General features: G+C 41.1%; 3 protein-coding genes, 1 long non-coding RNA gene and 1 pseudogene across 7 annotated transcripts; 4 read left to right on the forward strand and 1 right to left on the reverse strand.

The window, feature by feature from the left end:
• The first annotated feature begins 2,212 nt into the window (after positions 1-2,212).
• Positions 2,213-9,286, forward strand: LOC135634301 (membrane-anchored ubiquitin-fold protein 3-like). 3 transcript variants are annotated; one of them, XR_010495287.1, is made up of 6 exons: positions 2,213-2,438; positions 2,571-2,707; positions 4,028-4,198; positions 5,484-5,707; positions 6,317-7,436; positions 8,860-9,286. XR_010495287.1 is itself a non-coding variant. In XM_065144673.1 (4 exons), the coding sequence occupies exons 2-4, from the start codon at positions 2,578-2,580 to the stop codon at positions 5,534-5,536; spliced, it is 354 nt and encodes a 117-aa protein (XP_065000745.1). In that variant the 5' UTR covers positions 2,213-2,438; positions 2,571-2,577; the 3' UTR covers positions 5,537-5,868. The 3 variants fall into 3 exon arrangements, 1 of the variants encoding a protein (XP_065000745.1); XR_010495288.1 differs by lacking the exon at positions 6,317-7,436; XM_065144673.1 differs by lacking the exons at positions 6,317-7,436; positions 8,860-9,286 and having other exon boundaries at positions 5,484-5,868.
• Positions 9,287-10,495: 1,209 nt separating this feature from the next.
• Positions 10,496-12,604, forward strand: LOC135632517 (uncharacterized; annotated as a pseudogene).
• Positions 12,605-14,915: 2,311 nt separating this feature from the next.
• On the reverse strand, positions 14,916-15,577 carry LOC135632809 (uncharacterized). Its single transcript, XM_065141595.1, has 2 exons — positions 15,438-15,577; positions 14,916-15,356 (listed from the first exon to the last, which is right to left on the reverse strand). Exons 1-2 carry the CDS (start codon positions 15,490-15,492, stop codon positions 15,040-15,042), a joined length of 372 nt encoding a protein of 123 aa, XP_064997667.1. The 5' UTR covers positions 15,493-15,577; the 3' UTR covers positions 14,916-15,039.
• On the forward strand, positions 15,351-18,705 carry LOC135632808 (UDP-glucose 6-dehydrogenase 4-like). Of its 2 annotated transcripts, XM_065141594.1 has the most exons (3): positions 15,351-15,656; positions 15,732-16,721; positions 17,117-18,705. In XM_065141594.1, the coding sequence occupies exon 3, from the start codon at positions 17,135-17,137 to the stop codon at positions 18,575-18,577; it is 1,443 nt and encodes a 480-aa protein (XP_064997666.1). In that variant the 5' UTR covers positions 15,351-15,656; positions 15,732-16,721; positions 17,117-17,134; the 3' UTR covers positions 18,578-18,705. The 2 variants fall into 2 exon arrangements, with proteins under 2 accessions (XP_064997666.1, XP_064997665.1); XM_065141593.1 differs by having other exon boundaries at positions 15,351-16,721.
• A 269-nt stretch (positions 18,706-18,974) lies between these two features.
• Positions 18,975-25,406, forward strand: LOC135632317 (uncharacterized). The gene is made up of 4 exons (XR_010494676.1): positions 18,975-19,116; positions 20,738-20,879; positions 21,031-24,586; positions 24,711-25,406. It is a non-coding gene; the product is annotated as an uncharacterized LOC135632317 (long non-coding RNA).
• The last annotated feature ends 652 nt before the right edge of the window (positions 25,407-26,058 follow it).

The raw sequence follows: 26,058 nt of genomic DNA on the forward strand, positions 1-26,058 counted from the left end.
GAGCACTGAGAGGTCAAGACAAGTGAGTACAAGTTTCGGTGAATCTGAATGAGGGGAATAACAAAGTTGGGAGTCCGTCAGAACCCCCTGTCGCTTGGTCTCCTGAGGCGAGGTGGTGGCTTGCACACAAGCCAAAGCCTCCCTTTCTTCTCCACAAGCTTGGCAGTGTGATCATTAACGATCCCACATGTCTCTCCATGACGAAAGAGGAAGGCAGAGCCGACATGACGGCATCTGCTTCGAGGCTTACGTGATGCTGGTTATTAGCTGCTGCTGCTGACCTCCACTGCCCCTCCTCCCTCCTCCCTCCTCCTTTCTCTCCTCTCGAAGCCTCGTGTGCTGTTTGCTAGCTATACGCATAGCTTCCATGCCGCTACCGCTGCATGCTCATCCAAGCTTTGTCGGGGAAGCCATTCAAAATCATGTACAGCGCAATCGAAGCTTCCCAAACATGCAAAGGATACTTCCAACTCTCAGTTTGATTTACATAAGGAGATGAAGCAATAATAAAATTATAAACATATTAACGATCAATTTCATCTATTAAATATTAAAGGTTCCAAACCTCATTCAACACGGAAGATATTAGTATGATAATAGCAGACAAAAAAGACAAGAGATTTGAGATAGAATAATTTCTCTTTATCACTGTGAAGTGGTCCTCAAGAAGGAATGCTTATTAAATCTAAAGAGAGACACTTATAAATTACAGAATGAGTTCCAAGCTTCATATGTGGATAAGGAATCAACTTTCTCTTTCTATTCATCTCAATCCAAATGGCCCTCCAAATACCCAATCTTTGGCAAAAAGAAGATATGGTGGACCATGGTTAGGGTTTTCTACAACCAATTGTGTTCCATTGATACACATTTGCAGATCACAGGAGACTACATTTCATCAATGCAAAATTGGTGAGTTTTCTCTCTCTAAATGTATGTTAAGGTTATATATCCATATGGAATTCTTTAAAAAATACATAGAGAGAATTCTTTTTCATTAGTTGACTATTAGCATAATGATGTTGAAATGCAAACTAACATTAATGCCTATCAGATTGGATATTTCCTCTATAAAGTCTAACATTTTTGGGTGATCATAATTCTTGTTCCTAAGTCTCACATTTTCATAGTAATATTTATATATTTTTTCTAAAATTAAAAAAATGTAATAAAAAGGGAAGAAGGAAAGAAAGAAAAACATATAATTGTTTGGTGGAAGGGAGGTTAGCATTTCACCTTCCAACTCTCTTCTTTCTCTTTCCTCCATGAAAGAGGAATTTCTCCAAACTCATTTATTTATTTTCTTCATCTAAATTCTCTCTTGTCCATATTAATTAATGCTATTAGTGAAGGATAACAAGACACAAAGAATATGTAAGAGAAATCATTTTTTTATGCATATATATATTTAAGAACATATATGCACAAAAAGAAATAAAAAAGATTTGATGAAGTTTGAGATTATAATTTAATAATAGAAGATATTTTAGCAAAGTTAATTTTGGTTGACTTTTCTCTTGTACATATTATTCATGTTGTATTTGCTATATCTATACTTATCAATGCCTATTCCATTTTATACATTATTATGTTATTCTATATTTTTTCTTCCTTGTTATTTAATTAATGGTTTAAATTATTGAGGCAAATATTACCCTACTTAAATTATTTTCAATTATTTGCCTAGAAATTTTTTATTTTTGCTCCTTTTTATCATAGAGATTTTTTAAGAAAATAAAATATAAATGAACCATTTAAAAAAAATATCCTTTTTGAGCTTTGCTTGAGAAGCACCCCACATTTTTAATATTTTCAAATAGCACCCTTTTTTTAATACCTAAAATATCTTTAAAAATAATATAGTAAAAAAATTATGTTACAATATTTTTATACTACATTATAGTATTTTCTTAGTATTATTAAAAATACAAATATTATATTATAATATTTTTATATTATGTTATAATTTTTTAGTATTATTGAAAATATTGTAATGGACCAATTGACATTATGCATCTGTCAATAATGAAAAAAATATTATATAAGTATTGAGAAAAAAAAGGCTTTTTCAGGAATTAGTCTAATACGAATTTTTGTATAAAAAAAAAAAAACTCCTATATGTAAATTATCCAATTATTTTATATTAAAAAATAAAAGGCAAAAAAAAAAAGGAAAAGAAAAGAATAACTTTTTATCTTTGCCACGCTTTCACGATGCCGTCTTCTTTGGTCAAAGAGAAGCAGCCACCAAAAGCAGAAGCTCTTCCTTCTCCGTCTCCCTCCTCGTCTCCACCCTCGAGCATCCCTCGCTCTCGAACTCCTAACCGCAACTCTTATCGTTTAACCTTTGCGAATCCGTCGCTGGATCTTGCGATCGCGTCCCCTTCCCCGGTCCGATACGTCTCCGGTCTCCGTCTCCGCTTGAATTTCGCATAAAGGCGAGGCCTTTTTCCCCTCCTCTGTTTTCCTCTCGGCAGATTTGAGTCGCTTTGCGTTTGCCTGCTGGAATTCTTAACTGGACGGAGAGAGGGTTTAGGGCACTGATGGGTCTTCTTTGCGGTTGGTGGCAGGGAGCAGATGCCAGAGGAGGATCTGGTGGAGCTGAGATTTCGGCTGTATGATGGATCCGACATCGGTCCCATCTGCTACTCTTCGTCTTCCACGGTTGCTATGCTCAAAGAGAGGATAATATCTGAATGGCCAAGAGGTGCTTTTGATTTATTCAAGATAATTTAAATCTTCACTTTGCTGTGATGCGTTTTACAGTGATATATTCTTTAGCTTTAAATACAAGCATGATATATATGTGAGAAGCTGGCGGTTTGCTGTTAAAGTTGGATAGATAATTAATAATGATTTGCTAGTTAAACTCAGACAAAGTTTAAACAAATCTATTATCATTGTTAAAGTCGGATGAACGTTAATTAGCGATTTTCTTGTTAAATTCAGACAAATTTATTATCATGATTTGCTCACATAAAATTCTTTTCCCTGTAAAAGACTGATTGTTTTGATTTGGTGTGTGCTTTAGCATGGGTAACAATGTTGGTATTTGGTCATGCTTATGCGAAAATATGGAGGATACTTTGTTTTAGAATTCAATTTTGTGTTAGTATACTTCCTAACTGGATCTTTAAGAACTGTGATGGCTATCTGTGTAAGATGTGGTCACACCTGATCCAAATTGGTGGTAAGAATGTTGTTGATGCAAAGAAATGTAACTGTGCGGAACTAACCCTGCAAACTACCACTTGATTACTGGTTTATAGCATGTTCCCGAAGAACAAGTTGAAAATATTTCCACAATGAAATTTCTTCTAAGAATTTTGCTGAAGAGGCATGAGGTATGTGTAGCTCGTTGTGTGTGCTTCTAACAGTGTAAGAATGTTGAGATAGATTTTCTACGTACAAGAGGTTTTGTTCACAATTTTTTAGAAGAATGTTAAAACCATGGGATGGGAATGGTTTCTGCTACCTAATGTGATGTTTATGAAGGCCATATGTATTCATTTTATTTTTTATTTGTTTTGTTTACCTTTCTTTCCTTTTATATCTTTGTTTTTCTCTCTCTCTTTCAGATTTGGTTTGTGTAGGGAGAGTGTAGGTGGAAGAGGGAGTAAGGTAAGGCTATGGTAACTCATGGGTCCATCAATGAGCTTTGGAAACTTTGGAGTAATAATTGTCTTAGGTAGTCCAAATGATTGGGATTAAGTGTTGGTTACTTACCTAGATTTTTTTTTTTTTTCATATTAATTACCCATGTGAGTCTTGAAGAGTGAGTAAACTTCTTAACATTGAATCTTGATATTTTTTAAGGTTGGCATCCTCATAGACTCTTAATATTGTTCATGTTATTGATCACTTGTCACGAGAAGATACACCACTTATTATTGTTGAGATTTTTAAATGTTGAGATCTCTCTCTCTCTTATTTTGATATGTTAACCTGTTGGTGGTATTCATTCTTTGCTGGCCCATTTTCTGTTTAGCCATTGGTGATTCGTATTCAAATACTGTCCTGGCTGCAGATAAGAAGATTATCCCAAAATTGGCTAATGACGTCAAACTGATAAGTGCGGGAAAAATATTGGATAACAGCAAAACAATCTCTCAGTGCAGACCAAGTTTTGGTGAACTCCCTGGAGGGGTTATCACTATGCATGTTGTTGTGCAGCCGTCGTCTGCTAAATCTAAAACAGGTAAGCAGAATCTTGTTTACATTTTATTATTCTTGTTGATGTCACTTTGGAGCTAGATGCTTTTAAAAGGTACATGAGATTCATGTCTTGTGGCATTTAGTAGTTTTTTTGTCAGAAGTTTTTCCAGATCAAATTTGAGACTGAATTAAGTAAATCTTAATTTGAGATCGACTCATATAACATTTGCTTAAGACATCTTATCTAGTCTAGTATATTGAAAAATGTTGCATCTCCACTTTAAGTTAATATGATTTGCAATTATATTAGGTATTCTAATTAGCTGACTTGCACTAAGGGGATGCCGTATGTGTGTCCATGAACCAGTGAAGTTATTTATGAGTTTGGAGTTATGTAATTGCCAATTTGGTTACTCTGTATATAGAAGGTTTCTGATATGACTGAATTATGTGCACTAACATGTGCTGGTAGCTGTGTGTGTTTTACACAAGACTACAAGAACTGTAGAAAACAATTATGCCATTTGGATTATTAAAAAAAAAAAAAATTAAGCAGAGCCTTAGAGAAGCTTTCTTGAAATCGACAAATTTCTGGATATATTTGGCTTACATGTGTCATGTCCTGTACATCTTTTTGCTTATTGCAAATAAGCTACTCAAGGAGGGCACATAAGGATCTATTTCCTGAAGGTGATATAGCAAACATGGATTACATGAGAATGCGGTTGGGCAATAATTGAAACCTGGCAAAAGCTTGATTGCATAAATGATTCGACATTTTAGATCTGAAGGAGTTGCAAAAGTTTGCTTTGAGATGTTAAATTTGGATTGCCAGTGTAAGTCTAATCAGTGTCATTTAAGTCAGTCTAGGATAAATATAGTGGTGACTATCTTCATATCGATGCCTTGATCCAAGTAGATGAGGTGGCTCAAGAAGATAAACATGTATGACAACTTGTATGCAGGTTGTCATCATGGGACCATCCATAGTACCTTGTCTTACTATCTCTCAAGAAATTTGCTGATGTTTAGTAACTGCATAAGAACATTCATACATATTCGGAGCCGGTGGAAAAATTTTCAGTCTTTGCCTTCTCATGATTTAAATTTGATCGTCTTTCTTTATGCATAACAATGTTGTTTAAACTTGAAACGAATTGCGTCTTCATGTTTTTGACTACAATGTGGATACTTTTGGAATTAGCTTACTGTACAGTGGAACTGAGAAACACTTCAATTTTTTGAATGCTTAGTTTACATGTTCCTCTAGTTAGAAGTCATTTTCATCAAAAGTTAATATAAGCTTACTACTATTTTTTTTTTGACAGAGAAGAACGTCGACGAGTTGCCAAAGAAAGCCTGTTCCTGTTCCATATTGTAGAGCAATTAGCTTCATCTATTAGTTAGTCAGCTACAATAGTATTATATCCACCTGGGAGGAACAGGAAGATGGCAGAACACTCATGGCACAAGTTCTTTTCCTGGATGAAGATACCGATACTTCCCTCATTCCATCTCTGCTGTCGCAGGTTGGTGAGATGGGAAAAGAGAGGTATATATCAAGTAGATTCTCTAAGTTCATCCTGTTGAGATTACAAAAGCATTCTTTATATTGATCATACTCACTGCATACAGACTCGAGTGTCCTGTTCTTCACATTGTTCTTGAACTCCAATTTGCTAATGCAGAGCACTGCTCATCTATTGCTTTCCATTTTCTGCCTTCGCTATTCCCTTCAATGCCATCTCCAGTAATCTTCAACTTGTGAGATCCAGTGGCATACTTTCCCTGCCATCTTGCTTTCACTACCTTCCACACTGATCACTGATCACTGATCTTTAGTGATCAACTTTTTAAACGGGTACGGGTACGGACCCGTCGATTATTAGATTCAGATCCGTATTTGAGTTTTCTGGTGTCACTCTTTTCCGCATCCTCGGAACTGGGCAGCTTTTTAAACGGGTACGGATTCATTAATTATTAGATTCAGATCCGCGTTTGAGTTGGTTGTTTATCGGATTCGGATTTGGATCCTGCTGTTCGAATCCAAGTCGTAAGCATCTCTGTGCAGTCTCCTTCTCCAAGTCCGAACCTTCTCGTACTCTTCCCGAGTTCACTCACCACATATATTTATCGACCTTAAACCCCATTCGCGTAACAGAAAGTTCACGAGGCTTTCGACTCCGGAGATACAGAGAGTGATGGAGAACTCCTTCTCGGCCGATCCATGGAACGCCGCCGGGCATTGACGGGACAAGCCCGATCGAGACTCAGCGGTGCCGGCGGCGAAGCCTCGAGTGGTACCCATTCTCGTCCAGTTTGTCGGATCCGACGGGACGCCCGCGGAGGCGGCAAGGTCGGTTGCGGCTGCGACGATCCTGAGGGTCCTCCGAGGCCACCTGATGCGGAAGAACGTGAGGGTAGTCTCCCGGATCGATGCGGCGGTGGGGGAGATCGAGCGGTGGATCCGGGAGGAAGAAGAGCAGTTGTAGGCGGACCCGATGGAGCGGCTGTGGATGGGTGAGAGATGCTCATGGCGTTGCTCCTCCGCCTGGACTCGGTGCGCGGGGTGAGGGAGTACCGCGGAAGAAGGTGATCCGGAGAGTGATCTCGCTGCAGGAGTTCCTGGATTCGTTCCCGGCCCAACTCCAAACCCTAGATTCATCAGAGATCCGTGATTCTGGTGCCGACGCCAAAGACAACGCGGTTCTTGAACGCCATGATCCGGGCTCTACTGCCGACGGATAAGTTGTCTTCCACGAGAACCAAGATCCGATGTTAGCCGTGAAATGCCAAAGCCCACGAAAGAGGACCGGTCTCCGTTGCTTCTGATGACAAGTTCGAAACCCTGGACTTCGCGGGGGAAGAAGGCTTCGTGTTGATCAGCATGGACGAAGCCATGGGTACGTCTCCCACGGGAGCAGTCTCTGAAGCAAAATACGATGAGGTTAGCTTGGAGAAATCTGCTGTATCTGGCGAAGAGAGCAGGGACGAATCAGGACCGCACATGGCAAAGGATCCAACACAAGAATGGGCCGAACAAGGAGATGGTCCGAAGGATGGATCTAGGATGGCACAGGTGCTGAAAAAGATGATGGCAGAGAAGGAAAGGCTGCAGGATCTGGTGGCAACACAATGTGAAGAGAGCGCACAAATAAGCAGCGCGATGACATGGCTGGTCGAGAGGGTCGAGCGCTTGGAGCAGGGGGTATAGAGCATGAAAAAGGAGAGTAAGAAAAGGCATGCTAACTGCGCTCGTGCCTCCCCAATCAATAAGAAAGGTTGTCTAACAAGTAATTCTGCAGTCATATCCATTCTCTTTTATATCAGTTCTGTTAGAACTCGCAAGTTTACGTTGATTCTGTAAGCTACGAAAAAGTAAATGATTCTTGTGCAGTTCTGCTCTAGCAATTTTTTCTCCTTTTAGCTTGTTCTTGGCCTTTGTTATGTTTCTTTGGTCAAGGATATAGTCTCTTTCACATGTTTGATAGGAAGTCTGACAGTAAATGAAATTAGTTCTCCCAAGGTCTGTGTTTAGATTCCCAATTCTCAATTGTTCTGATGAATATAATTCTAGAGATACTTCTGCCAATTCTAGTCTTATACCTATGGATATTTTAGAGATTAGAATGCTAAAATTTTTAATTACATATAATCAAGGAGGATTTTGAGCAAGTTTAGCCTTATTTTCTCTAATTGGGATAGGAGAAGAGTAAGTCTGGCTGGTATGAAAGGTAAGAGTCCTAGTTAAATTTAGAATTAGATTGCTTGATTGAGATTTTAGACCCAAATCACCTCTCTCCTGCAATCTCTCTCCTCTCAGATCATTAAGGTTAGAAATAATAGGGAGCCAGTGATGGAAGAAGGTGAAGCATTGCCCGGAGATTGGCATGGATAATTTTACTTTTTAATAATAATTTCATAATATCTGATGATTCTTTTGTTTTTCATACATATGAACTTGATTGTGTATTTGATTTGAGAAGTTATGTAAAGCATATAATTCTATTTTAAAGTATAAAAGATCTGTTCTGTTTTACTCTTATCAAATTATTAGATTTATATCTATGTTGTTCTGTATCTTGTTATATTAAAAAAAAAGGAGTTGATTGAGAAAATATGGGCTTTGATTCTTTTATTCATTTAGATCAACGGAGGTGTCGCAACAATTATTTGATAGGTAAGTGTGATGCATGATATATAGTGTATGTGCAAGACAATAGTATTGGCACATTTGATGATATATCCTATTATGGATAGAAAGACCAATGTTGATAGGCGATTTTCTAAAGGGATTAGTTGGTTGCGAGTGTGGCAATAAACAAATTCCCACAATTGTAACACAAGCATAAATCATTACAGCTCCACTCTAGTCATACATTACCGTTCTAGTTATAGGTCAGAGTTCGACATGAAATAACATCTCGTATTTGTAAGAGGGGTAGTTTCATCTGGGCCCATATATAGTCAGTCAGGTTATCTGATGGATGGATCGCTTGATGATATTAATCTTATGTTTCTTGTTATGCATAAACTATCAAAACAGTATTCATGTTCATATTTGGTTCTGATTAATAATTTTATATTATTTCCCTTCATTATTATATATGTTGTGAGATATTTCAAATTTTCAATGAGACATGATTTGTCTTTCTAGTCCTTATTGAGCTTAACGTGCTCACTTTAAATTATTATATTTTTCAGGTGACCCACAGATATAGCAGCTACAGATGGAGTGAAGTCCTCGTACCTTAGAAGGTGGAGATTGCTAGCTAGCTTATTTGTCATTGAACATTGTAGTTGAACATTCATCTTAGTTTAATGGTCATGATGAGGCTTAAACATGCTGATTTAAAAATAAATATTTTGTGAATTTAAGTTTCTTTTTGTTAATGTATGTGTTGACAGGAGATTTCTCCTTTAGTCGCAAAAACAGGTGTCCTCTGAACTGACCTGAGGTGCCGAATTCAGATTTTTGTGTTTTGCGTCTACTTTTTTAAACCAATTTCAATTTGATGGACTATCCTATCTAATGTGTCGCTCCATTGGGAAGATTCTCCTCTATGTATTCATCAACTGTAACCAAAACTTTGCCAGGATGATTTTGATGCCTTGATTGAGAGTTTGTTGATGATGTTAAATCTGACGTTAAAGCTCTGATCTAATGTCTTTCAGCATGATACATTCTTGGCATGTTGTTGCAAACAGCAACCAAAGTGCAGTTTGCATCCTTCAAGGAATTTGCATCGACTCTTATTCTCCTTACAGGTCAACTTCAATGATAAACCTGTTGAGATCAGACACAGATGAGGTGGGGATCATTAGGTCCAAATTGCATGCAAAAACAAGGCCAGACAAGATTTAGTAGCAAAGAAAGCTGCTGAAATTGGTGAGCTAGAAACTTATTTGTCACTTGCATAACCTAAAAATTCTTGGATTTTTTTGCTCTATCATATAGCTTCTGGAACTGATGATTTGTTATGATATATGCTATGCAAATTCTCCATTGTTAACACTTGCAGTTGCATGAATGCAGTGTTTGTGATGCTTGGTCTGCAGCTTTAAGATATTAGAGGAGCAAAGATCAATGTGCAGATTGCCTGCTTCATGTTCTTTGGTGACCCATGGTAGTACCACATCTTGGAGACAGTTTTCTTATGAGTTTACAATGTTTTGTGTGTGTGTGTGTGTGTATATATATATATATATATATATATATATATATATATATATATAGTGGTAGGTAGCTTAGGGTTTAACACAGTGAATATATATTATGTATTGAACTCATTATTATGTTGCCTTTAGTTGTTATTACTGAATTCTTTTTCAAGTCACAAAATTGACTTTGACTATTGATAGAGAAAAGTACAAAAGATCTTACTTTAGAGATATTTCTTTAGTGTGTCGTTTTCTTTTTTTATTACTTATTTCATGGTAATAAAGTAATCTAAATCCTGAGTAATTTATTAAGTACTTGAATCCAAATCCAAACATAGATCTAGTTGTTAGAAAAAAATCTTGGCATGCAAGGAACCTATGATTACAATGACTTACAAATTTGTTCTTAATCAATGAAGCAAATCCCAAATGATCATATCATAATTCTATATTCAATTATTTCCAAGGTTAGGGATTTATTTCAGTCGTACTCACCATATCTAATGCAATAATAGATGCGCCACCTTTCTATCCCTATTAATTCCAATCAAATTTCACCCGTTCGATCCCAAACTTCATCATCCCAGCCGTTACTTCTCCCACGACAATTTCCCAATCCCTTCTCTATATATATGTTCCCCCTCGTTAGCACTCGAGCGGGAAAGGAGAAGCAAGAAAGATGGCGGAGGCCAACAACAGTGACCGCAGTTCGATGGAGCAGCAACGGCAACGGCAACGGCAACAGCGTCAACAGCGACTCTTCTTTCAGCAGCACTGGCGACAGCTCTTGTTCATGCGGCAGCAGCTCCAACAGCAGCAGCAACCGCAGGCGTCGATCCACCATCAGCCGTCTTATAATCTCCGCCAACCTCTGCAGTGCACCATCCCCCGCTTCCTGTCTTATAATCTCGGCGCCACCGGCGTCCGACACTTCCAGGTCCCTCCGCCGCACCAGCCGCCCCCTTCGTCCTCCTCCTCCCATCCGCCGCCGGTCCCCTGCCTCCGCCCCCACCACGTCCCTCCACAGTCCCAGCCGGCGAGGCCTTCGGCTTCGGGAGTCGAGGTCGGCGCCGGAAGCAAGAGGCCCGTGAACCCCGTGGAGATAGAGATGGCTCACCAGGACGCGTTGATGGTCTGCAACCCCGACTTGAAGAGCCCCTTCGCCTCTGTGGAGGACGCTGTGCAAAGGTATGGATCCGTAGTTCAGTTGCACTCTTAGGGTTTTGTTGCCTCTTTGCTTTTTCTTGGAAAAAAGACGATCTTTAGTGCTGTTTGATGAGACCATTTATGTATGGCTTATGGCTAAGTGTTCAAAGGGTTGGGAAGATTGAGACTCGTTAAAACGATAGAAAAGAGGGGGAAAGAAGCGGGAAATCTGTGACGCCTGTTCTTGCAGGACAGAGATCTCTCGATTCTTGGTTTGATGGTATTGACGGTTCTTCACTGTGGATTTTGGTTCAATTGCATCCTTGAAGATGAATGTTCAATCTGGGAGTCGTACGGAGGCGAATCTAAATGGTTTATTGCATCAACCTGGGGTTTGATTCCGATACCTAATGATGCTTCGTACTTGTTCGTGAATTGCATCTATCACATTTTCCTGGTTTTCTCTTTTCATTAATTATCTTGATTAGCTGCTTTTGATGTAATTTATGTCATGCAGGGGAAGGGATTCATTTCACAGTTTGCCTTTGAAATTTTCAGGCTGCTGCCTTATCATGTGGTGTCTGACTATAATGCTGAAGAAGATGATCGGGTTCTTGAGAGTGATACTACAGGAGATAGCAAGTCACGCTCCCAGCAGTGGGACAACGACGTCCTTGACGGAGTCACAAAGGTCAACGCTACGTTTGAGAAGCAAGTTCGTAACTTCAACATGATGTTACGGAAGAGAGCACAAGGAGAGTTCAGATCAGAGGAGAGGCTTATGCTAGAGCATGCTTTATTGCAAGAAGAGAAGGAAGCTTTGTTGAAGACAAAAGTAGAAATCGAATCCAGAGAGAAGGCTGATAAGGAAGCAGCAGAAGCCCAAATGCGGATGGCCATGGCCCAGGGAGAACAAACTCAAGCAGAGCGCCGGTCTCATGCAAATGTTCACGCTGCATCCCGTCGTAACGAGGGGTCCGGCGACCAGGGAGGTAACATGGATGGACTTCATGGGTGGAATTACTCAAAGAAAGATGAAGAGCCATCAAAGGATTCTTCTGAATGATGAAAATGAACCTGAATGGAAACATTGGAGGCAAGGTGAGTGGAAAGAAGTGTGGCTGCTGAACTTGAATTTTTGGCAATAGTAGGTTGAATTTGGCTGCTATTATCTTGAGGGAACCCAAAATTTCTTCCCATGCTGCTCACAAATTGTCATTTCACATGATCCATCATATTTTTTGGAGATCTGAAATTGCATGAAAGAGTGCTTAGCTTGAAGCAAGAAAGCATTAACTCTATTATTTGATCTGATGCAGTGAATATCAGGTCGCAGTTGCAGGGCAGCTAAGTCAAAAGCTTGTTATCATGTCAACCAGCTATTTTTAGCTTGAAGATTTTGAGTTTGGCTGCCTAGAAAGTTAACAAGGATATACCTTTCATGTGTGTTTGTGCTTCAACTGAGACATACTTTTTGATACTGCCATGGGAAGTACTTGAAGAACATCATTATAAAGTTTAGTGTTGACTGGTTGTCTTTTACCAACACCATGATTGAAACTCATCTGAGTCACATATTTCTGCTTGATGAGTTGATGTTGAATTAGAGGTTTCTTGGTTTTCTTGAAGGTGGAGTGGCAGTCACAGTGGTTTCTTATAAATCAAAACATCCTTCTGCATGAAGTCTGCATGAACAGTTGCCAAGTTGCAATATTTGTCAACAGAAGTACATAAAGTGCAACATCATGCAGTGCATTTAAGCATACCATCAATCAGCTACTCTGCAATGTGAAGGTACGCACCTCATCACTTAACCACTGGCCTGTAAAACCCTGAGCTCCAAGGACATGAATGATCTGACAAAGAAGATACGTGAGATGTGAGAATTCTGCAGTTATGTGGTCACTTTGGGAGGAGAGAAATGCCTAGGGTTTCCTATCAGAGAGAGAAAAATCCTAAAGTGTAAAATATTATGAGAAAGATTGGTAGGTGCCCTTCTTTACACTTGTTAAATCATAGATGATCCTTGAAATCACAAATATCATAAGCATCCTTTAAAAATTCAATAAAAAATCATAAATATCTTTTGGAAAGTCTGCTAACTTCAGGGAAGTAATCATAACATTTTCAACTTTACAGACAGGGAGATAAGCAAGTTTCCTATAACATCTAGTGTTGGAAACCAGAACTTGAGATATGAAGCAAAAAGAAATTTTAATTTATATAAGAGGTAAAGATTGACAAATTATTTTTCTTGATGTTGGAAGTTGAAAGCCATTATGTAGAAATTTTCAACAGACCTGACTTAAGAAGAAATTTTAGATTTTCTCCAGAATTAATATGAAATCATGTCCATAAATTCTGGATGGTATGCAATCATCCATCTTAAGAATTAATGACAAAGCCTTTTAGTTTCAGAACTTGGTGTTGTTTCATGCACTTTAAAATGGAAATCTCTCAGATCACTAGTGATTTTGCCTAACAACCATCTACACAACATCTTTCTGTCTCTAAAATTTCATAGTTGAATGGTGAAAATGGAACTGTTGTCACATCCACTCTATTAAATTCCCAATCAAAGATTGAAAATAAACTAAGGGGGAATGTCATATGGCTATTTGGTCAGAATTGGTAGGATGGCATCAGAAATATAATTTGATCAATATGGATTGGAACAGCAGCAGCTCATGATGTCTTCTATGCTGCTGTCATATCAGCTGGAAAGGAAGGAGACTGTCATTTGGATAGACACATGATGCTCAAACATGACCCTCAAAGCACTACATCTTTACCTACTCTCAGCAAGCAGAAACAGGAAATGAAAGATGTAAAGATTGTCTCATTAACAACATGGAGAAGTGTGGAACAGCATGGCATGTTGAGTGAAGGCATCAAGGAAGCATGGACAGTGTTCAGGCACATGGAATCAGTGACTTTTTTCCTTGATTTCTTTGTGACCTTGTGGCCATACCATCCTTGTCCTCACACAGAAAAAAAAGAGAGGCATATTAATCCTGATTTATCTTTTCACAATTTTTTTTTTTACCTCAGCTCACAATGAAGATATTGTTTTTTGGTCTTGGCCTCATTTATAGTACATTTTGCATGAATGAGATATATTTATATTCAAGTTTTTGATTTAGGCATCATATTCCACCAATCTCCATAGGCTTGAAACTTTCAGTGATGGCCATCCATGTTATGGTTGGGTTAACTTGGATTTCAATTGCTTTTAAGCAGATTATTTGTAGCCCTAATCTAAGGCATCTGTAGAGATGTTATGTTTTGTTCCTAGGCCAGTCTCTGGAGAGCTCTTAGCACTGGAGTGTCACAGCTACTGGATTAAAGTTATAATCTGTTCTTGGAACTTTGTGAGTATCATGTGTAGTGGACCAGATGTTGTCGATGTCCTTGTTTGGAGGATAACTAAATTAAAAGTGTATACATGAGTAGCAGAGCTTTTCTTGTTGATTTGTCAGGCATCTCATGAGTCACATGATATGTGGGGAAGATCTGCCATTCTTGTCTTGGATTCTAATAGTCTTCAGATTCAGACTCTTGGGATACATGTGATCTTGAGACAGATCCTGTGAGTGAAAGAGTCAGAAATTGCTACCACACCTTCTGACAGTATCCTTTTTCTTTCTTTTATGCTTTTGAGGAAGGAAAAAAAGAGGGGGTGGGTGGGGGAGGAGAACTGCAAAATGCATATGCCTTCAATCTGCTTGTCACCATTAATTTCTCTTTCTGCAGGTTAACAAATGGTACATGGAATTAGCACTTCTTACTTTCCATGTGATTTCTTGTGATCTTTTCTTTTATGAGTTTCTAAATCCAAAATAGGTTGTAAGGATTTGCAGTATCATTCCTAAGCTTGGCATTCTTATGCTCTTTGATGGCCTTTCACAGCAGAGTCTGTTCATGGAAAGAGAAGAAAGTGCAAGCACAAGAGATAGCATTCTGTAGGAGAACTTTCCACTAGCACTAAAGAGAAGAACAAGGCTTCATCCTTCGAAAGAAGAAGAGGAGGAGGAGGAGGACATCAAGTATAAGAAGTCTGTAAGCTTCCATTCAGCTTCACTGGCAGTGGATCTGAGTGCTGATGACAGGAAAGTCCTGGGGAGTCATCCAGGCGTACTTGAACCTGATCGGAGCGCCCCTCGTTAACGGTCGGCCACCGCCGACGATGCACCGCTCCTCGTCCACCGGCCTGATGGCGCGGCGGTTGACCGGCTCGACGCTGCTGAGGCCGTAGCACCGCAGGAGCACCCGCGACTGCGAGCACTCGCAGGTGTTGGTCACCAACACCTCGTACTCCGGCTTCCCTTCCACGGTGCCTCCTGTCCTCGTCTGACGCACGGCGATGTCAGATGAACTGCATGGCTCTGCGAGACCTGCGTGAAGAGCATTAACTCTGCGATGAGTTCGAAGCAGATCACTCTGAGTGTGGCAATAGACAGTAGCAGAAAACTTGCCCCCACTGCTGGTGCAAAGAAGAAGTGCCAAGAAGAGGTCGAGAAGTCTTGCCATCCTCCACTCCTTGTGTTCTTGCAAGTCAAGTGCAGGTTATTTATAGAGAGAGAGAGAGAGAGAGAGAGAGAGAGAGATGTCTGCAATGATTCAGTTGGTCTAAGCTGCAATCGTGGGATCATCCATGTTCTTCCGAACTAGCTCGGCCTACACGTTTTCACCAGGTAAAGGACATGCCTAACAAAACCATGCATTCAGATTCACTCAGATCCAACAGCTAACATGATTAGATCCTCAAGGGCGGTCAATCCAAAAAAATGAAATCTGGGCTTGTGAGAACCGAGCGTGTTTGCCAACCGAATTCACTGAATCACAGATCTGAAAGTATGAGGCTCAACCAATTTGTCTTTTTAGGTTTGTCACTGCCCGAGCTGGATCATAACCAAGGTTGAATTCAGACAAATGCTCCGACAGGATCTGATCCTGTATCTTGGAGCTTCCTCTCATGCTTTTGTTCTCTACTGCCTGATGAACTGTTGTCCTCTTCCTGCAGATAGGAAATTCCCAGATGCTCACATGAATGAAGATAACCCTGTTTGTCTTGCTTTATTTGCTGTTTCTTTCTTGTTGTGTCTCTTTCAGAATCCAAGTGGGAGAGCAGCAATCGGTGGAGGGGAATGGTGCGAGGAAGCTACTAATTCCTATATTCTTCAAACCACCTTCATCAGAGACTAACTTACATTATTATAACCAGAGTTAGAGTTGATTAGGCACATAGCTATAGATTAATCATTCCTCCAAACTACACAGCAGAGTTTATCCTAAGATTTCCTTTCAATGAGACACTGTTCCTTTTAATGACTTGTTGACTTTGCTTTACTTGGTGGTCAAGTTGCCATCTCTTGTTCAACTGCAAGTGTGTCCAACTCCTCATTGTGGCAGGCATAAGGTATTAAGAACATGCTGAAAGCAGTGCAGATAAAAGAGTCAATGCATGCATTCATGTTCTTCCGTGACAAGAATGTTCTCAGATGCAGCTTGAATCGCATGGCGTGCTATGTTCTTTTGTATTGGCTAAACTTTGCAGGACAAAATGCAAAATTCAAGTAGACATGTTCTTAGCTTTGACGGTGGAATCGGTCCTCCTCGATTGTCGAGGCTAACATAGACCGATTCCTCAGCCTTCAGCAACACATGGTAGATGAACAGAGCAGGACCGGTGAGATCTGGCTACAGGTTCTGCGGCTAAGCTCACCTACGGTTCTCTCCGTTTTCTGGTGATCTAAGAGGTATGACACAGTTTTGATTTCTTGTAGCTGTTGTTCTTTTCTAGCCTAACTCAAAAGAGTTACTGACAACGATGGCTGAAGGGGTTGACTTTTGAGGCAGAGGTTGAATGCATGGTTTCATCGAGTCAGAGATAATAAAAGCTGCTTGGTAAAGAAGATCGTCTGTGTCTGCATGTCTAATTTGCATACTGTATCGTACTGATGTACTTCACTGTGGTATTGACATGATCGAACATATTGTCGATCTGTCCTGTGAGTCAACCATGCTTTGATTCTGAACTCACTGACTTTTGTGTGGCTGACTTGTTTGATCCTAGATTTCATAAGTCAACGTCATCTTGTAGCCCTTTGGCTGTCATCTTTGATGTTTGATGTTGATCTCATGGTGAGTGCAGAGTGGTCGAAGGTCGAAGATGGTGAAGATCTGCTGCGTCGGAGCGGGTTACGTCGGCGGCCCCACCATGGCAGTCATCGCCCTGAAGTGCCCGGCCGTCGAGGTGGTGGTCGTCGACATCTCCGTCGCCCGCATCACCGCGTGGAACAGCGAGCAGCTCCCTATCTACGAGCCCGGCCTCGACGACGTGGTGAAGCAGTGCCGGGGGCGGAACCTGTTCTTCAGTACCGACATCGAGAAGCACATCGCCCGGGCGGACATCATCTTCGTCTCCGTCAACACGCCGACGAAGACCCGCGGCCTCGGCGCCGGCAAGGCCGCCGACCTCACCTACTGGGAGAACGCGGCCCGCATGATCGCCGATGTCGCCAAGGCCGACAAGATCGTGGTCGAGAAGTCCACCGTCCCCGTCAAGACCGCTGAGGCGATCGAGAAGATCTTGATCCACAACAGCCGGGGCGTCAACTTCCAGATCCTGTCTAACCCGGAGTTCCTCGCGGAGGGCACGGCCATCAAGGACCTGTTCAACCCCGACCGGGTGCTCATCGGCGGCCGGGAGACCCCCGAGGGGAAGAAGGCGGTGCAGGCGCTGAAGCAGGTCTACGCCAACTGGGTTCCCGAGGACAGGATCATCACCACCAACCTGTGGTCCGCGGAGCTCTCCAAGCTCGCCGCCAACGCGTTCCTGGCGCAGAGGATCTCGTCGGTGAACGCGATCTCGGCGCTCTGCGAGGCCACCGGGGCGGACGTGGCCGAGGTGGCCTACGCCATCGGGAAGGACACCAGGGTCGGGCCCAGGTTCTTGAGCGCCAGCGTCGGGTTCGGCGGCTCCTGCTTCCAGAAGGACATCCTCAACCTGGTGTACATCTGCGAGTGTCATGGCCTCCCGGAGGTGGCCAACTACTGGAAGGACGTGATCAAGATCAACGACTACCAGAAGAGCCGCTTCGTCAACCGGGTCGTCTCCTCCATGTTCAACACCGTGTCGGAGAAGAAGATCGCGGTGCTGGGGTTCGCCTTCAAGAAGGACACGGGCGACACCAGGGAGACGCCCGCCATCGACGTCTGCAAGGGGCTGCTGGGCGACAAGGCCAAGGTCTGCATCTACGACCCTCAGGTGACGGAGGAGCAGATCCAGCGCGACCTGGCGCTCAACAAGTTCGACTGGGACCACCCCGTCCACCTCCAGCCGATGAGCGCCACGGAGGTGAAGCCGGTGGCGGTCACCAGGGACGCGTACGAGGCCACCAAGGGGGCGCACGGCGTCTGCATCCTCACCGAGTGGGACGAGTTCAAGAAGCTGGACTACGTCAGGATCTACGAGAGCATGCAGAAGCCGGCGTTCATGTTCGACGGACGCAACGTGGTGGATCCACAGAAGATGAGGGAGATCGGCTTCATCGTCTACTCCATCGGCAAGCCGCTGGATTCATGGCTCGTTGACAGACCTGCCGTAGTCTAATTCTGAGCTTTTCCCACAGCAGTATTCCACCCTTCCTTCCATCCATCCATCCATCTCATCTATTTACTTCGTCCACTTACCAATTATTGTCACCTCAATCTTCTTGCAAAGACCAAATTCCATCGCTAGTTTTTTACTACTCAATATCAACTTTTGGTTGACTATAATACGATAGATTTTAAATTGGGCGAACATTAATCCCAAAACCTTAAAACTATTAAGAAATGATATAAATATATTGATCCGTTACATGAGAATCGACTTAATTCCATTTATACCCAATACATTTTATCTAAAGACAAGTCATACAGCAGTATAATTTTGGCTCTATGAACATGGTAAGGGGTAATTGAGTACTTTCAGGTATGCTAAGCCCCCAATCATCGAATATGGGAACAAAAACAAAGAAAAATAGGAAGCGTGGCGAACTATTTATTTGCGCACCCATTTGGCCGCCAAATTCTACGATTTCGATCGAATCCTGCCTCGGTTCGTCCTCTGGATCTGCGAACAGACGCCGGAATCTGCTCTCACGATCGGTACAGTTACTGCGCATTTTCTTGCCGACGTTGGGTTCTAGGGTTAGGGTTTGCTCGTCTCCTGCTAGCCTTGGCTGCTTGCCGGATCTCTGGTACATGTTTTGACGCGCCTTTGGTCGTTCCCCATTCTGATTTATCTCGATTCCTGATCTCGTAGGATGTTAAGATCGTTTCTAGGGTTGTGATTTGTACGGGTTCTTGATTCGAACATTGTTCATTAGCCTCTTCGCCGTTTGCAACGCTTTGCTATCTCTTGTCGTTGCTTTGCGGCGTCGCGATCGGGCAAATGAACAATGTTCGTGAGGTCCTTCCGAATTGGGATCTGGCAGCTTTCTTGTTCGTGTTCTTCTGTAATGGAACCTTTAATGAGTCCTGTGAGTATGCACAGGGAAGGAGTAAATGATATTGATTGCCTTGTCTGCAGTAGTTGAGATGGCCTTTTAGAGCAAAAGAGGATCTTTATTGCTTTTCACAATAGTGTTTTGCTAAAGTGGTGGTGCTTATTCCAGTAATTTTTTCTTGATGGCTGTTAAGTAATTGGAAATATGGAATGGAGTTGTATGTGCCAGATGAATGTATCCATTAGTAACTATTCGACTCTAAAGTGTTCGATCGAAAACATTTGTGATTAGTCTTCCTCCTCATCTTGAGTGCTTGTGTAGAATTAGCTCGTCTGCATCGAATTGTAAACTATTTTAGTTATCTAGAGAGACTGGCCGAGTCAGACCATTGTTTTGGTTCTTTTCTTATTGTAAAGGTTAAAATCACTTAGAAGAAGCACCCAAATTGCCCAGATTAATCTGGAGGTGGTCAGAACTGGTTGAGGTACAATTGGAAGTGGCCTTTGGCCAACTTTGATCAAATTACAACCCAGCTTCCCAAAACCCTTGGACTTCAGAATTTGACCTGGCTGGTCCTAATGTAAATCTGCCGGTCATGCAGTATTGTGGTGAGAAACCAATCGAGAAGGTTATGTACTGCAAAATCATGATCATATTGTGTGGGTTGGCTATGTAGTGGAATAGTTGAATTCATCTTGCAAAGTGCTACAAATTTTGATGGTGGGAGAGGGAGAGTGAAGGGAAGGGAAAGGTACAGTTCGTTATTATTCAATTGGAATTTTAAGCTGGCAAAGCATATTATCCATTATCAGATTAGGAGAATGAAATTTGCTACTTGATTAGTATGTAACTCTAAATTTAACGTATAGGTTATAGCTGGTATCAATTGCCTCAAACAAGATTATTTTTTGGTATCTTGATTGAACAAGATCTGCTGTCAAGGTGGATCTTAAGCATGGAGTTGTTCTGTCATCTACATTTTTTTTTCCGTGGCTCCTACATTGCTACTATGAAGAGTGGAATTATGAGTGTAAATCATTTTTGTCCGTTCCTCTCGATTCATCCAACATCCGTCCCTCCCTTGCTGTCACAAGCTCACTCTTGCTTCCTCCAAACATCTGTTTTTTGTGCAGTGATTAGTTTTTACCAGAGCAACGATGAAACAAAACATGATCTGAAAAGCTATGTTTTTATTGTTATCAAGAAATGTTTGACTTTTTAGTGTTTTATGCATTATCTCCTAAAATTATTTTATTTATTATACTTTTCTGGCTTGTTAGAATTTCAGGTCATACATATTTCTCAAGCATAACAAGCAGCCTTTGGTTGATGTTAGGACCAGCCAACATGTTATTGAGCAAGTCAGACAACTGGAGTGTGATAGTCACCTGGCATCAGTTGCTAAGGTTCTTCCATCTAGGGGTATGTTCGGAATCTTCGTCTTTAGGTCTTCCATGTTAGACTGCGATAGTCACCTGGCATCTTTAGGTCTGATCGTGACAATCATACACTTCTACTTGAATGTGAGGGTAATTTTCTTGACATAGGTGGCTTAACTTGTTTTGATTTACAGATGGACTGCTGAAAATCTTGAACAGCAACAGAGATATAAAAATTGTGAGCACTCTTGCTATGGATACTAAGTTACTTAGTGTACATGGTAGGACTTCTTTATTACCTGGGATGGGCAACATCTCTGAAGGGATTTTTCCAGGGCAAAGCAAACGGTGTTTTTGTGATGATGAAGCTTACTTATTTACATGCCAGCATCCAGAGCAAGTGGACCAGAATGTGCATTTGAATCCATACGCAGAAACTGAGTTTACAGCCTCTCTGCCACCAGCTTCAGCTAGTTTCATTACATCTGTGACTTCATCTTTTGATCTTGTAACATTTTAAGATTTTGATGGGAGAGAGTGAAGGCTTATAAGTGATTCGATGACTTAGCCTTAGTTGTTGCCAATCACGATTCGAAGAAAACTGAGGCTGCTGTTCATGTGGATGTTTCTGACAAGGTACTGGTAGCAGCCAGCTTACATATGATTGTAGTGATGAAGAAACTGTTTTGGAATCACCTGATGGGGTTGATTTTGTTTCTAGTTATTTGAAAATTGCCGTCAAGCAGATAAGTTTTTATCACCTTCTTTTGATTACTTTCCTCGAAAACCTTTTGTTATTGGAGTGAATCATCGAGCTGATGTTCTGGAGTCATGTTCACATAGTTGCAAGAAAATTGAGGAATCTAGTCATTATGCTTCTCCAGTGGTAAATTCAAGTGGTTGCCATTTAGTGAATAAAGATGACAGAGAACAGTAGATAGGGTCTTGTGTCATTCCAATGCCTGATTCTTGTTTGTTGGAATCAGAAAATACAGTTGTACTTACACAAAACTGACTGTAGCTGCTTGGATGAGGGTTCAGTTAGATGCATAAGACAGCATATGAAGGTTGCACGAAAAAAGCTTGAGAAATTTTTGGGGACAGGATAAAATTGATATAGGGGTTTATGTGACATGGGAGAGGATGTAGCCCATAAGTGGACCACAGAGGAGCATTTGTTCCTAGAAGTTGTCCTATCAAATCCTGCATCATTGGGTAAGAACTTATGGGTTTTATTGCCTTTATTTTTCCTGCTCAAAGTAAAAACGAGTTAGTCAGTTACTGCTTCAATGTATTCATGCTACGGAAGAGAGCTGAACAGAACTGGTTAGATCCACTGAATGCTGATAGTGATGATGACAAATGGCAAGGAAGTGATGATAATGAGTTTGCAGCCGAAGAGGAAATTGAATAAGATTCTGTTGTAGAGACACTTCCAGATGAAGATGCTGTTACTTTTAACAAAGTTGAGCATGAGGATGATGAGATGAATGAAGATGATGAGGATGGAGAGGAGCATGACGACTATGCCGCCATTGCTGGGGAGAATGATGCAGGTTTCTCTGGTGGTACTAAAGGCTACAATATTGATAGGCCAAACTTTCTGCTTCCCATGGAACGCATAGACGAGCATTTGCAGACTTCTATGGTGGAGCTAGATGTTCAAGATGAATCATGCACATCCTATGAGCGCCTGCATGGTGCAGGTTCCTGTGGTCTTGCTAACATTGTGGTTGCCAGCACGGTCTGACCAAGGGACTCTATGAGATCTTGCGTAGGGAGCACAAAAATGATGGTTCAAGTGATTTGTTGAATCGGGTGCTCTCCGATGACCAATGGCGCATGAGATCATGGGAAATCAGTTTTACATGTGGAGCAGGAAAAGATGATGGATATCGTGTCGCGTATCACCAATAATCAGGACTTTGGCGTGGAGGTTCATCAGAATGACAAAATCGACAGTCATGATTTTGACATGCCCTTGTAGTTGCATCTAGCAAGGTTTTCCCTTGTCGCATTCATTGCACCCTCAACTAGATATCTTGAATTATCTGAAGCTGTGCTCTGTTAAATCATGCTGGTGGGTATTAGTCTTTCCAATTTTCCCTTTGTGCATTATCGAAGGTCAGCAGCTTTGCTTCTTGTAAAGTTAGAATTTGGAAGTGAGGTTGCTCATGGTTCCATGGGGTACTAAAAGCGGCTCACATGGACTGCTTCCACTACAAGTTGTACAATCCTTGTAGCTTGGCCCTCTCCTTCAGAACTGTTATCGAGGGAAACATGTATTGGTAGATCCAACAAAATAAAGCACTTGATATGATATGACATCTATCTTTTGTCGAGGTCTGTTCTCTATCCTTGTTTCATCTCATTATGAAATCTCTGGCTTTCTATTCATGCATGTTTGTTAGCTATACTATTCACAGGATTTTAGAGGAAAAATATTTTGTTGGAGAATATTACCTATTGCTTCCCAATTGTGCTTATGTTGTAGAAGAATATCATCAAAACAATTTTCTTTTTTTTTTCTCTTTCTTTTTTGACACATCATTAGGCCCTTTTCTTGCTATTTAATTCCTGAGAGCAGAAGGCCAGGAATGAATGGGCTTGACATATAGCCTACCTGTTCTTCCATCAAACAAGAGGAGGAGCCAAATGATCATATTCTCACTACAAAATTTGAAGTCGGAATGATCATATTTCCCAATGTTGACCCGAACAATGGTGGAGATAAAGGTCAAACTAAAGAGCTGCAAAGACAATCGAAACCTAAAAGCACCCTCCAAAATCTGGAGAATTTTATATGAAGGCAATTGTTGATTCTTCTCTGTTCATTAGTCTTCAAGCTCCCAGATTCCACATTAGTTCATAGAAATCTGAAATCATAGTGCATATTGGTCCCACTGGTTACTAGTGAGATCCTCAAGACATTTATAGAGGTGAAGTGAGTTCTACACCCTCTATTCTGCTTCTTTAGCCTTACGCTCATTGCATATGGCTATTCTAATTTCAAATTGGCAAAGGTCTCTAAGATTGTAGCCCTCTAAATCCTTGATTTCACATCCAATAATCACCCTTAGTGCCCTTGAGAGAATCAAATCATTTTTTTTTCTTTCAATTGTCACCTTGTTTTCGGAATTAAAAATTCTCTTCGAGTTGCTTGATCATTTGAAGGATTATTTAATAATGAATGGTATCACTATCTAAATCAACAATGTAGTGATAGGATTGTTTTTTATATCATGCATGTTTTAAATGGGTGAAACACATGGCCTTTAAGTTGTGTGGTAAACTAAATTTACTGCAATATCCAAAGTTCCAAGTACTGCTTGACAGATACACAAATTGGTGATCTTTTTCTATCTGTAAGTTGCAGAGAATATACAGTGTTAGCTACAGAATGCACACACCAAAATGGTCTGTAGGGTTTCTCATTTTAACAGGGATGGCATAAGTTCTTATCTCTTGCCTTACATCAAAAAGGATGAACTACTTTTACCATGTTTCCTGTCATGTTTTCATCAAAGATACACCAAGTTTTTCATACAACTGCTAAGTTAATACTGCAAGTATAGATGGTGGTCCATCTGTGCATTGTTGCAAAAGGCCTTTTGTCACAGGTATCATCTGTTCTTCTTGACCGTGTCTCCAGTTGCAGGAAGCTGGTGTAATAGCCTTTTCTACACCTAGCCCCAGGTTTTCCAAACAATAAGGTTGCTGGCCATGTTGATCCTGTGGTCTACACCAACAGTGAGCCCACGCCCAGCTACCTCCACTGTCATTCTATTAAGACCATTCAATGGTGTTCAATACTAGTGGTGGTGTGTCATTGTAATGAGGCTTAGCTGAAACCAGCTTTTCTACCGCTTCACAGGTCTCTTGCCTTGGATTTTAAAAGCCTACAGGGTGGGTCTCCTTCCCTCCACCTTCTAACTCGGAGTTGTTCCCCCCTGAGCTCTTTAGAAACGAGCCATGGAGAGTCATCCTTCTTTCAGCATTGCCGCCGCTGCCACCCCAACGCCTCGGCCTGTCCTCATCGCGGTTCTCGTCCTGGCGACATTCCAGATTGCAATTGCCATGGTGCACGAAGCTGAATTGGCACGATTCTGCAGCCATTACCGGAACCAGCATGAAGAGAGCTCCACCTCCTCGCCACACCACATGCCTTCCTGGTGCTCCCAGATCTTGCAAAGTCTGCTTCCGCCGCCACCGCCCGATGAAGTTGATCCAAGGTACGGGGTGGAGAAGCGGCTCGTGCCGACGGGGCCCAACCCTCTGCACAACTGAACTGATTAGTGTTTCATCATCATCAGAAGTATGTGGTCTCCCAGCCTGTGTTCTGGTCATCTCAATCTCTCCTATATATTGTATTGTTTGGCTACAACTTACTCCTCTTCTCTACCTTCTTCTCATTTCCCTGAAGCTTTTTTTGAGGGGAACTTGAGGCTGTATTGAGTGAGGCTTGGTGTGAGCTCTCTTGTTCAGAGAAGAGCTGTTTAATGATATGTTTAATGGAGTTTTGAGACTTACAGTGGAGGATATGTTGGAATCCTAATGTTCTACTTTGCTATGTGATAACTCAGTTTCTCTGTAGTCCTTATGAGACTTTCTCGGTAGGCTCAAGAGAAGGTGATGAGTTCATTTATTGCAGGAATTGAAAGCACCCCACCTTTTTCGGTGGAGCAGCAGCTACCACCATATCACCACCACAATTTAAAATGTTCATGTGATGGTTTTAGTACAGGATGACTCAATTATTGTTTGCCATTCTCGAGTCCTGTGGTTCCGTTGCTTGCAGGGTGAGTTGGTAGCTCCATCTTTGTTTGCCCCAAGTATATTCCTTTGCCTGTTCAGTAACTTTGTATCTGATGTAGCGGAGCCTTCTAAGTAGATGTGTATATATATATATATATATATATATATATGCCTTACTTAGAGCATTAAAATTGACCAAAAATACAGCAGAAAAAAAGAAAGAGTAAACGCTACAAATTGAGGAAAACTGAAAAATTTTCCTCTCCGTCCAATGTTTTTTTGCACGAGGCATTTATTTTTGTTGAGTGTTATTTAGATTCAATTAGATATTTAGTCGTTTTGATCGTTTCTTGAACTTGTTAACTAATTTTATTTCTAGTGGCTTTTGTGTTTATTGTCTTATTTAGTTTGATGATTTGTGTTAATCAATTTCTTTAACATAATAGCTGAATAATTGTACAACCTGA

Source organism: Musa acuminata, chromosome BXJ3-3 (genome assembly GCF_036884655.1).
Source record: "Musa acuminata AAA Group cultivar baxijiao chromosome BXJ3-3, Cavendish_Baxijiao_AAA, whole genome shotgun sequence".
NCBI classification, from domain to species: domain Eukaryota; kingdom Viridiplantae; phylum Streptophyta; class Magnoliopsida; order Zingiberales; family Musaceae; genus Musa; species Musa acuminata.

What these genes read in the sequence shown, in the direction of transcription:
- LOC135634301 (XM_065144673.1), top strand. Translation starts at nt 2,578, where the DNA reads ATGCCAGAGGAGGATCTGGTGGAGCTGAGATTTCGGCTGTATGATGGA. An exon ending in AATATCTGAATGGCCAAGAG is followed by an intron (nt 2,708 to 4,027) that starts GTGCTTTTGATT and finishes TCCTGGCTGCAG; the next exon opens with ATAAGAAGATTATCCCAAAA. An exon ending in GTCTGCTAAATCTAAAACAG is followed by an intron (nt 4,199 to 5,483) that starts GTAAGCAGAATC and finishes TTTTTTTGACAG; the next exon opens with AGAAGAACGTCGACGAGTTG.
- LOC135632809 (XM_065141595.1), bottom strand. Translation starts at nt 15,492, where the DNA reads ATGGCAAGACTTCTCGACCTCTTCTTGGCACTTCTTCTTTGCACCAGC. An exon ending in TCTTTGCACCAGCAGTGGGG is followed by an intron (nt 15,357 to 15,437) that starts GCAAGTTTTCTG and finishes CTCTTCACGCAG; the next exon opens with GTCTCGCAGAGCCATGCAGT.
- LOC135632808 (XM_065141593.1), top strand. Translation starts at nt 17,135, where the DNA reads ATGGTGAAGATCTGCTGCGTCGGAGCGGGTTACGTCGGCGGCCCCACC.